Source organism: Trachypithecus francoisi, unplaced genomic scaffold (assembly GCF_009764315.1).
Source record: "Trachypithecus francoisi isolate TF-2019V2 unplaced genomic scaffold, Tfra_2.0 Lachesis_group17, whole genome shotgun sequence".
NCBI classification, from domain to species: Eukaryota; Metazoa; Chordata; class Mammalia; order Primates; family Cercopithecidae; genus Trachypithecus; species Trachypithecus francoisi.
In genome coordinates, this window is record NW_022681462.1 from 24,860,743 (window position 1) to 24,873,028 (window position 12,286).

At 49.0% G+C, this 12,286-nt stretch overlaps 1 protein-coding gene across 5 annotated transcripts in view; it reads right to left on the reverse strand.

The window, feature by feature from the left end:
* The window catches only part of SLC4A5 (solute carrier family 4 member 5), a 140,714-nt gene that overhangs the window by 37,042 nt on the left and 91,386 nt on the right, over positions 1 to 12,286 (reverse strand). For all 5 annotated transcript variants that reach the window (XM_033175145.1, XM_033175147.1, XM_033175144.1 and 2 more), the window contains 6 exons: positions 11,371 to 11,531; positions 10,402 to 10,554; positions 8,402 to 8,497; positions 5,856 to 5,911; positions 2,052 to 2,209; positions 894 to 981 (listed from right to left, as the gene is read on the reverse strand). In XM_033175145.1, the coding sequence (XP_033031036.1) occupies positions 894 to 981; positions 2,052 to 2,209; positions 5,856 to 5,911; positions 8,402 to 8,497; positions 10,402 to 10,554; positions 11,371 to 11,531 (712 nt within the window). The remainder of the gene's footprint in view (positions 1 to 893; positions 982 to 2,051; positions 2,210 to 5,855; positions 5,912 to 8,401; positions 8,498 to 10,401; positions 10,555 to 11,370; positions 11,532 to 12,286) is intronic.

Sequence of the window (12,286 nt, forward strand, 5' to 3'; positions counted from 1 at the left end):
AATTATTCTTAGAGTTATTTCTAAAAACAACTAACATCAGAATCACTGGAATGATCAGTCATCTAATTTGGAAAAACTGGATTCATCGAATGAATCTTAGGCCAAAAACTGAGAATGATGTTAGCATCACTCGTAGGAATGCTAGTTTTCTAGCATTTGATATTTTCAATGATTGAGAGTTAGTATATTTTGTAAATGGAAATACCACAACTAAAAACAGAATGCTATAAGTAGAATGATGTCTTTTGTTTCCAAAGTCAATATACAAGAGCAATGCAAAAATAATAAAAGTGAGACATTTCCTGGGGAAAAGTTATCTCGGGGTAAAGCCTGCAGCTGCAAGCACTGCCAGTGAGTATTCTTGGCACAAACGGGAAAGAGTTAAAGTCCTCTAGGCTCCCCATCACTCTGGGGACAGAGTGTTACTCAGCTCTGCTTACAGGCTCTGTGTAGTCTCTTGCTCACCTCTCCAGTGTTACCTCCTGCCCTTGAAGCTCTTACACTGAGCCTACATCAAACCACCTCCATCCAGCTTCTCTGAGCCTGATCCATTTCCTTTGTTTGGAATGCTTGCCTCATAGCCTGGTGCTGGGTCTGCCTTCCTCCTGCTCCTCCTTAGCTTTAAAGCCCCCTCATCTGTGAAGCCCTCCTTGACCCCCTGGGAAGCTAGCACATGGTTAGTTTTACAATTATGGATCTGTCCCTCACACTTGATTGGTTCTCCTAAAGGACAATGACTATTCCCTGATTCTCATCATCTTTAGCATCCTATGTAGTGCCTGTTACTCAGTAGGTGCTCAAATGTGCTGGCTGGATAAGTTAATGAATGAAGGTGCAATGCTTGTTGCAGGAGCTGTAAAATTCAGGAGTACAAGCTTCTGGTTACCACTTACATCATCTACCATGAGGGTTGCAATGGCACGGCCAATTTCATTGTAGGATTTTGCTCTCCCAGAAGGTCCCAGCAGTATAAACAGAAATCTGCAAAGAAGATGGAGAAGATTAAGGAAGAGGAGCATGAAAGCGAGAAGGAAAAATAGAAGTAAGTGAAGAGAACTCTTTGACTTTGAACAGTATGCATTCTTTTTTTTTTTTTTTTTTTTTTTTGAGACAGGGTCTTGCTTTGTCACCCAGGCTGGATGGAGTGCAATGGCACAATCTTGGCTCACTGCAGCCTCCACTTCCTGGGCTCAAGCAATCCTTCCACCTCAGCCTATTGAGTAGCTGGGACTACAGGCATGCACCACCATGTCCAGCTAATTTTTTGTATTTTCAGTAGATACAGGGTTTCACCATGCTGCCCAGGCTGGTCTCCAACTCCTGGGCTCGAGTGATTCACCTACCCTTGGCCTCTCAAAGTGCTGGGATTAGAGGCATGAGCCACTGCGCTGGGCCCATTCTTAACTTTTTTACTTCCCTCCATGGAACCCTATGTTTGCTTTGGAGGATCATTTCCTCTTCCCCTCCCATGAGGCTCCCCTTCAAGCATCCTCACCTTTGTCTTGCTGCCCCAGCCCACCTGACAACTTCTCTCCCAGTTGTTGCCTCCTTCTTTATTATTATTATTATTATTTTAATTTTTTTTCCAAGATGGAGTCTTGCTCTGTCACCAAGGCTGGGGTGCAATGGCACGATCTCAGCTCAATGCAACCTCTGCCTCCTGGGTTCAAGTGATTCTCCTGCCTCAGCCTCCCGAGCAGTTGGGATTACAGGCGCGCACCACCACACCTGGCTAATTTTTTTGTATTTTTAGTAGAGACGGGGTTTCACCATGTTGGCCAGGCTGGGCTCGAATTCCTGACCTCATGAGCGGCCCGCCTTGGCCTCCCAAAGTGTTGGGATTAAAGGCATGAACCACCGCACCTGGCCTCTTTTATGATTATTTTTAATAAACTCTAAAACTCTTCCCTAGTCAGAAGATTTCCCTTCCCAGCAGCCACCAAGTTTAGAGGTGTCTCTGAGAGCACTAACAGTCAACAGCACTGCCTGCTGACTGCACTGCTGACTGGCTCCCTGAGGGTGGCATGGGGACAGGTTTCAGTGGCTCTCACCTGGTGGGGACAGGCACCTCGGTCACTCCTCCCAGCATGGCCGACTGGATGAGGCGCACGAACGCGATGAATGGCTGGTCTAGGAAGTCTACCTCGCCCACGAGCACGTTGGAGGCTTCTGAGTCCTTGGGGATCTTCTTCATGAATTTGTTTTTCCGCTGGACAGAGAAGGGAAATGAGATTGCCAAGGAGATTCCCACCTGCTCTCCTTCACTTCCCTTCACACTGCTTTGAGGCCTAACTTGAAAAAAATTCTCTCAATGTTGCCAAGACACTGAAAGAATAAACAAGTACTCCTTTGATTCTGCAGATGGGAAGACTGAATGTAGGTTAACCCCAGGCACCATTAAGCCTTGTAGATGGGAAGGTACTGGCAACGACCCTTCTTGACTAAGACATTCCTTGATGGATGAAAACGGCTCCAGTGAGCTGTGGGCTGAGGGATCAGAGAAGAGCCCTGGGGTTGCCAGACATCAGGCTTGGATTGCCTTCTTCAGGCTGAGCAGATGGGAAGTCTCAGTGCTTCTACTCTAGCCACCCAGACCTCCCCTCTCCACCTTCACTTTTGGTGGCTGTGGGGAGGAGGCGGCCTGTTCTGATGGTCAGAGTAGACAGGCCTTGTTTTCCCTTTGTCACCAGCTTCCTGGCTCACAGGAATTCCTGGACCAGTCTCCAAGTCTGTGGGAGACTTCCATGCCCCCAAGTTACCCCCAGGGGACCTCCCAGGAAATTCATAACTTCTGGAATTTTCCAGCAGAGACTATCAAGGTAGCCTCTCTTCAGTCCCTCTGGCTAGTGTCTCTTCAAGGGAAGAAGGTCAGTCACATAGGCAGAGCCAGTGGGGTCTGATGTGAGAGGTACTGGAGACAAACCCTCCACCCAAACATGTTCCCACTGTCTACATTTATAACTTCATTCTTCCTGAGCCCTCTTTTACACTGAAGATCCTCCACCAGTGGCTACTTTCAAGCTCTTCTTAGTCCTCAACATCTTAGAATGAATTCCTTTTTCAGATTGCTTTCTCTCTGGGCAGCAAGGGCATGGACAGACAAGAGACAGAGATAATTTTGTTGGAAGATGGAGGGGAGCAGTTGGGGTGGCAGCAGGGCTGGGTGCAGTCCATAGTGGCTGACACAGTGGGAAAGAGTCTGGGGGTAGAGGACAGCTCTGAAGAGAGCGCCTGTGAACATCACAATTTTCCCACCAATCCCCCTTCTGCTGGAGTCTTTCCCGTGGCACAGGACTGTTTCTCACAGCCTCAGTGAAGACACAGTTTCCTTGTGTCTTTTCCTGTCCCTGTGGAGGGGTCAGTTGTGGGCATGGATACGGTCAACAGGTCCTGCCCTTTTGTCCCCACAGCTGTTTCCTGATTCGACTTATGTGGGGGCATCATACACACTGCACTGGGGGGCCTACCAGCACAAGGAGGGGCTCGTGAGCAACAGCTGTACCCTTATAATCTTTTAAATCCAATTGGGGAAAAAAAAATAACCCTCCACAATCACCTGGGCAACCATCAGTAGTCCCAAGGATCTTAACATAGTGAGTAAAAGCAGGAATTGACAGGAACACCAGAGTCCCCGAGACTCAAAAAGTCCCTTTGTCTCAGGCATGGTCAGTTGATTACTAAGCAGCATTCTTCAGGGGGGAGGGCTGGGAGTACCAGGGCAGTCACCACCTCCAAGCATCAGGCAGGGTTGGGGCGGGGGTGTCCAGGGAAGGGGAGGAGATGCAGGCTGGGCAGAAGCACCCTGCAGAATGAGGCTTTGAAAACAGCAATGCTTCAGGGTGTCCCAACAAACCCACTTGTTTTTGTTGTTGTTTTGTTTTGTTTTGCTTTGAGACAAGAGTCTCACTCTGTCATCCAGGCTGGAGTGCAGTGGCACCATCTCGGCTCACTGCAACCTCCTCCTCCTGGGTTCAAGCACTTCTTGTGCCTCAGTCTCCTGAGTAGCTGGGACTACAGGCATGTGCCACCACGCCCGGCTAATTTTTGTAATTTTCATCAAGACAGGGTTTCTCCATGTTGGCCAGGCTGGTCTCAAACTCCTGGCCTCGAGTGATCCATCAGCCTCAGCCTCCCAAACTGCTGGAATTACAGGTGTGCACCACCACACCTGGCCATCCAACCAACCCACCTGTAATACAGGAGAGAAGAGAAATTGAACCAGGGACTTGGCCCTTCCTTACACATTGTGACATGTTTGGTAAGAAGGCCAGAGTTGTGGCATCCCAGAAATGGGAGCATGCTAGTGTTCCAACCAACCCTGGCTTGCCCACAGCCTGGACGTGGGCTTGTATAACCAGGGCCCTGCTGACTCCACTTCCTGAACCCTTGGGGACTCCAGTCTGGCTCTGCACTGCAGAGTCACTGCAGCACAATGATGCTGTCTGAATTTACTCTCTGTTCACTGGGAATCTGCTAGCTGAGGGCAGGCATGGAGTTTAGCTTTGCACAAACCAATGATGAAGAAAAAGCCTGCAGAGCAAATGCCTCTGGGCTTGCACCTAAAGAGCACCCACTAGCATAGACTACTGATGCTGGCAGCAACAGCAAGGAGAACTAGATGCTGGCGCTAGGTGATGGGTTCCAATCCCCAAATCAAAGAAGCACTGCCTGGTGAAAGTGACAGCTAGTGTTATTATTACCACTCACATATTCATTAAAACAGGTTATAAAAAACTTTTACTAGGTAATGCTTTCTTATCACAGTTCTGCTATCTGTGTACACGAGTAAAAGTGGTTTTCCTCTCCAAATAATGTTCCAGAATACTGACTAGTTCCTAAATTACTTCCAAATTAAGGGCTCTGGAGTTAGACTGCTTAGGTCAAATCAAAGTTCTGTCTTTCAGCTGTATAGACTTGGGTGTGTTATTTAACTACTGTAAGGCACAGTGTTTTCTCATGAGTAAAATGGGAATGAAAATAGTACTTTTGTGTTTCACAGAAAATGCCCAGCACAGTGTAGTGCATGTGGTGTGGACCTTAAATATTGATTGATTTTGTTACTGTTGTTATTAATTTATTTGAGCCCGGACACCGACACGAGGAGCTGATTTTGTTTTTGCCTTCCACCAAACTTAGGGGTGGCTGGAAGGCCTGGAGGTCACCCAAGCTCCTGAAGGCTCCTCGTCAAGTCTCAGGTTTCCTTTGTCATCTTTCTTCCTACTCCTGGGAAGATACACAAGAGGACCATGGGACCTCCTGCCCTTGAGGTGTGCAGGAGTTGGAATTAAGGGGGCCTCCTCTGGGCTTCCCCAAGAGGCACAGTCACAGGATTCTCAACTGGACCCAATTTGTTTGCAGAATTCTGATCTCATCAAGAGGGTTTCAGCCCAGCTCATGGGAGACCACAGGAAGAAGATGCACTATTGAACGGTCTAATTAATTAACTACCACTGCTGTCCCCACAGGGAGATTCTTTTCTGTCTCTCTGCCAGCCCCAATCCCTATCCCATCTTTAAAGGTGCTTGTGGGTCACCGGATAGATGAAGCCATGTGTGCTGGTCTTCTCTCTCCCACAAATCCTAAGCTCAAGGACAGCTGGTGCCTCATTTGATCATGTTCTCTGTCCCACACTCCCAGGGCCTGACACAGAGCCAGCACCTGGGACTCTGCTAGTCCCTGACTGCTGGCCTTGGCAGAGTCCCCCAGGCAGCCCAGAGTCCTCACTGGGGGCCTTCCTGGAACTCCCACTCCTTTGTAGGAGTGGAATTCTGCCCATAGGGGATCCCTGCTCCTGAAACCAAAGACTTCTTCCTGCCCTGGCCCTTCATTGCAGCTAAGTGCAGGGGTTTTACTACCTGGTCTGTGTTTGGGGTGAGAGAAATGTCATTCATGCTTCTGCTCTGGGCATGACCTAGGAGAGAAGGAAAACAAGATCCATCAGGGGAAGCCAGGCTTTCACAGGACCCTTTCCTATGGACTCTACTCATGTACCTCTCCCATGTTCATAACAAAGCAAACCCCCTCCCACTTAATCCTGGAGTCCCTTTAAGTTAGGACCCTCTCACTTTTCTTCTGTTCAATGGCCGCTTTCCTGAAACAGGTGTCAGACTCCAGGTTCCATTGTTTCATTCTCCCTCCTCAATCTACCACACTCTAGTCTCTACCCCTCCACCCCGCCTTCTTGGATGTCACCAGGCTGTCTACTCTGGGTGCGGCTCTGGACCAGGTCCGGATAGGAGGAGGGACACAGATGTATTATTAGATGAGGTTCCATGTGTCACTTAGCTTGGAATTTGCTGGAGAGGGGAGCAGTTTCACCTCTGTCCTCCATGACTGGTGACAGTCTTTAAACATGGGCTGGGGATTTAGGCTGGCAGAGGGAAGGAAGGTGGGCTCCCCATGAGAACAGTGATAGTCAATTATTTGAACTGCCCAGTATTTCCTTCCTCTGTTAAGAGGGAGAAAGCCAGCTCTCCTCTCCCACTAGCCCAATCTGGCGGACACCCTCAGACCTATCGTATCTTGGCTATTGGACTGTGCCACTCATGGTGTCCGGAATGCTGCTCCTCTTCGCCCTCCTCCTCTCATTTCTGTCCGAGGATCCTCTCCTGCTTGGGCCTCCCAGGGCCTTGTCTTTGCTCTCATCCCCTCAGCCTCTCCACTGGTCAATCGCCCCCATTCCTGTTGTTTCCAACACCCATTTGGGCTGAGGATGCCCAGGATGCATCTTTACTCTAACCCCTCTTCTGAGCTCCAGACACCTTGAAGTAGTCCCCTCTGGCACCTCAAATGCAACTCTTTACCCTCCACCAAATCACTTTCCTTATGGACACATTCCACTCAATGCCCCTCCCTCCCATCCACCAGCCCTTCAGACAGAAATCTAGGAGCAGCCTTGGGCCCTCCCTCTTCATCACCTCCTACTTCCCACCAGTCCTTCAATTCCACCTCTGTCCCTTCCTCTCTATTCTGGAATGCAGGCTCAGTCTCTGCCTTCCAATGTTGCCCCTTCTAGATTATTCCTACTCAGACAGAAATCTGATCACAGCATGCTCCTGCTTCAAGCTTCCCAGGGGTTCCCATTATCTTCAGAATAAAACCCAGGTTCTTTTGCTGGGTGCACAAGGCCCTCTATGATTTGACCCTCTCTTCCCCTTAACTCCTACACTTCCTGTGAACTGAACCTATGTTTTGCTTTCATAGCTCCAGATCTTTCTCTTCCATCCCTCAACCTGCTATTTGTTTCCTTTGTTTACAACTCCCTCTTCCTCCTCCTTGCTCCTGGAAAACTTCTATTTATGCTCCAAGACTCAGTCAGCATCTCCTCCTCTCTGATCCTTCCCCTGTGCGCTGTGTTCTGCATGCTGGGCCACCTCACGGCGGGTGCCCACCTTGAATATGACCTGGTTCACACAAAGCTGTCATCATCCATTCATGCCTCTTGTCCCAGTGGTTCCCACCCCCAAGCAGCCTTGGTAGGGAGGTGACCTCATATACAATGACAACTGAGTGGAAGGTCTTCCCCCGAAGCCACTCTCTACCCACTGAACACTGCCACTGGGCATCCCTATGTAGAATAACAAGGCCGGGGAGACTCAGTGGACTTGGGTCATCAGGACAGAGAGAGAAGACTGCAGCAAACACCTGCTGTGCCCAAGGCCATGGGCAGGGGCTGCATTGTCCCTAAGTCACTCCTCAGCCTGGACAGGGGCACAGCACTGGGCTGCACTTGCTAACATCTTGGCATTTTAGTAAAAGTACCTGAAGGAAAATAGTCCTTCACTACTTTTTCTTTTTTTCACTTCATTTTCTAAGTTCGCTCCTTTCTTTCCTGCAGTTTGCCTGTCTGTGTATCCCTGATGAGGTGAGGTGTGTGAAAAGCCTGTCTGTCACCTCTCACCTCAAACCCACACCCCGCCCCCGACCAGCCATTCCCAGAAAAAAAGGGCCATGACTCTGCCCACATTTCTTTTTCATGGTGGCATGAGACTGACACCCAGTGATGGGAATGCTGCCTGACTGAACAGAAGGAAAGGACCTTGCCTGTTTTTGATTCCATTTCCAGGAAAGCTTTTCACCAAAAAACAGGGTTAATGTCAGTTTGATGAAGATGAAGATACAGACTAAGATAAAAATACCAAAAACATGGGAGTGGGTGTTGATTACACCAGGATGTGACTGAGAGCCTCATTTTTCAGAGGAATGACTTGAATATTATGGTAGTAAATGAGGCCCTGAGAGTAGCCTGGGTTTAGAGTGAAAGTTAGGCTCCTCCTGATTCATGCCCTGAGAATTCCTGGCAGATCCTGGGCTTTGTCTCCCCTACCTACGGCAATGTGGCCATGTCACAGCTGCCACAGCCCGAATAAAGTTGCCACAGAGTGGTGGAGCACACACTCACACAGACGTCCGTAATTTGCACTCTGCCGCATCCGCAGGTCCTCCGTGGAGTGATGTAGACTCGGGCCAGCACCAGGGCTCCGGGCAGGACTGCGATCTGGGAGGAGAATCAGATTAGACTTGGCTTCGACAGTCTTGCTGGGGTAGTGAAGCCTCTTGGGTTAGCTCACTTTAGATAAATAAAACTGGGCAGCAAGACATGTCTCTTCCCCTTCTAGGAAGAAATTCTTTTTTTTTTAAATTTAAGCAAGTCAATAGTCTGAACAAGATTACAGGCTGGGCGCGGTGGCTCACGCCTGTAATCCCAGCACTTTGGGAGGCCGGGGTGGGTGGATCACCTGAAGTTGGGAGTTTGGGACTAGCCTGGTCAACATGGTGAAACCCCGTCTCTACTAAAATACAAAAAATAGCCCGGTATGGTAGTGGGCGCCTGTAATCCCAGCTACTTGGGAGGATGAGGCAGGAGAATCACTTGAATCCAGGAAGCAGAGTTTGCAGGAAGCTGAAATCACGCCATTGCACTCCAGCCCAGGGAAAAGAGTGAGACCCCGTTTCAAAAAAAAAAAAAAAGAACAAGATTACGGACAGAATATCTGTACTGTTGAAAGTGAGATAGATACACAATTCATTCAATGGGCACAAGATGTAGTAGACTGCTTGGGTTCATCCCTGATTCCACACTTACTGGCTTTGTGACCTCAGGCAAGTTACTTAAACTCTGTGCCTCAGACGTCTCATCTGTAAAATGGAGACAAGAACCATACCTACACACCACAGCGTTTTTGTTAGGATGAAGTGAGTTAAAACAGAGAGAGCACTCAAAATAGTGCCCAGAAGGTCGTTAAGTGCTGAATATGTATCTGTTGCTATTATGGTATGTTAAACACTTCCTGTTGTTTTGGGAGGGATTTTTTGAGACAAGGTCTTGCTCTGTCGCCCAGGATGCAGTGCAATGGCACAATCTCTGCTCACTGAAAGCTCCATATCCTGGGTTCAAGCAACCCTCCCACCTCAGCCTCCTGATTAGCTGGGACTACAGGTGTGTGCCACCATGCTTGGCTAATTTTTTGTAAGGCGGGGTTTATGCCATGGGGTTTAAACCATGAGGTTTATGTACTTCTTGTAGAGATGGGGTTGATGCCATGTCACTCAGGCTGGTCACAAACTCCTGAGCTCAAGCAATCCGCCCACTTGGACTCTCAAAGTGCTGGGATTACAGGTGTGGGTCACCATGCCCAGCCCACTTCCCATTTTGAAGTAATTCATTTAGAGGCTCCTCAATGTTTTTAACGTAGCAACTTTGCTCTGGTTACTGTTTGTCTGACAGGCTCAGCAGGGCTAGTGTCTCTGGGCATCTAGGCTCGGATATTGATAGTGGAGTGTTGGAGATTTGAGATGTGTGCATGGAACAATTCACTCTCTCTGAATGGCCCCAGGTCCTGCTAATCAGAGTGACATCAACCACCAGATCTACAAGCCCTGGCACTCTTGAGATAAGCCCAGCCCCTTCTACCACCCTGATGTGTTCCATTTTCTGCTGAGACTCTTGACCTCTCCAGGGGGTTTGATGTGAAACTTTTGGGTCCTTTCCATAGCAAGCCATCTCTACCAGCATTTCCCAATGCTGTGTGACATGAGAATCTCTTGGGGTGCATTCTAACCTCTCTCTCTTTTTCCAGGCCATACCCCAGACCAACTGACTCCAACTCTCCAGGGTGGGCCCAGGCATTAGGACATGTCTCAATCTCCAAAGTGATTTGCCATGTGCAGCCCTAGCTGAGAACCAACTCTCTCCCTAGAAATTGTTCTGCTCTGGTGGTGGGAACAACATGCGAGTGTGGTTGGGGTCCCCACAGGCCTGCCAGAGACAGAGGCTGAGGGATCCCCAGAACATCAGAATTTCTCCAGAAACTCCCAGCCCCTCAGGTGGGCTCACCCAGGTACCAGGGCCTGATACTGGCCCTGCATGTCCCATGCCTACTAGCCTAAGGCCTGACTCACTTGTGGTGGAGACTGACTTCCCAATGTCGACTAAGGAGCGGTGGATGGGCTTCTTGGTTTGGTGACGGTGCCTCCTCAGGAGGACGTAACTGACCCTCTCCCGGAGCTCTGGTCGCAGGAGACCATCCTCAATCTGCTTCTCAATGACATCATCTGTGTGGAAAACATACACACCTCGTCCCTGTGGGACAGAACCGCCCCAGGGTATGGGGGTCTTCAGTTTCACCTGTCATTAGTGGGATTAAATGTGGCAGGGGGTGTGTGGAAATACTCCTGGATTTGCCACTAGCTGTGGAAAACTGGGCACATCATCAACTCTTGGCCTGCTCCTGTTCAAGGGCATGTGCATGTCTGTGTGTGTGTGGTGTGTGTGTGTGTGTGACTCTGCTCTTTCTGTCAATGTTCTTATGAAAAGGGAAAGAAACAGTACATACGAAACTGCCCCAGGAGGCACAAAAATCCTGTGTTCAATGGTTTTAATCCTAAAATGAACTCTTTTTAGAAAAGTATTTTGGGCAAAATACTTCTGGCAAAATCCAATGTGCTAGAACAAAAATCACAAAAAATTTTAGGGGTGTTAAGGCAAGCCACCTCCTCCCTTTGACACACCACTAAATGACAGCTAATTTCCTAAAGATGAATGATGACCCATTTTACCCTGAAAAGGAACAGGTTGCCATGGCAAGAAGTGTCTCTGACTATGCAAGAGGCCCTGTCCCCTTTGCTACATTTCTGGTTGGCATTTTGGAGGATGGTCTTTTCGTCTCTACTGGAGGTCTACATGAAACTGAAACTTGGAGTGACTATGATCCTGCCCTGGGAGCAACAGAGGTCTGCAATTCTGGTCTCTGCAGAATCAGGTGTCAGAGATGGGCCAGTCACACAGACTTCAGGGCAGGCATGAGGTCAGGGGAGCTGCCTGGTTTGCAGGGACCACAGGAGAGATGCACACAGTGGCCCCTGCCTCACCTATGATCTGTGGTAAGGAGCTGCTGTCCAAATCCAGCAGCACCGTCCCCGTCTGCAGGCAGGTACGGAGCTCGAAGAGGCTGTGCAGGGACAGTGTGGACACGTGGGGCTTGCTCCAGCGTTCACCGCCTTCCTCTACCTTTTCTTCAAACTTTATCCACCTGGAATGGTAAGGATGGGGCTCAGTGTGGCCAGGGCCCTCAGGCGGAGGCCCACCTGGGTCTCCCCAAGAGATGGGTGTCCTGTGGGGTCATGCTATGTATGTGGTTGTGGTGTTGGTCCTAGACTCATAGGCAGAGGATCTCTTGGGAATGCCCTAATTTGTCCCCCACTCCTCCTGATACTGTCATGTTAAGGAAAGCGGCATCCGGAGAACTATACAGGGGCATGGGGGATCTTCTGGGAGTGATGGAAATGTTCTAAAATTGGATTATGGTGATGGTTGCACAATTCCATACATTTTCGAAAAATCATTTACCAGTACACTTATAATTAGAGAATTTTAAGTTACTCTAGAATAATAAGGCTGTTTTTTAAAAAAGCCTCAACTGGAACCTGATTATCTCAGGCTGTTCACACATGAGTGTTCAGTGTGGTTTGCTGGGAGCAGGAAAAATGTTCCCTGACGAAAAGTATTTCTCCCTGAGTTCCCCTGCAAGGTCTGAGGTTTCCATGCTTTACACTCTTTTTGCCTCTGAAAGTTCAGGTAAAAATCCACATGCCATCCGGGAAAGGAAAGAAAATAAACCAAGGATGTGTAGGGATCTGTCCTTTCTAGAAGCCTTGGAATCATGGGCTGGGTGTTCAAGCAGAAAGGCCTCAGACAGAGCCAGGGGAGCAAGGAGTCCTGGCTGGAGACACCTAGCTCCCCTTTGTAAGATGTCAACCACAAATGCATGGGTAGCGCCAATCTATT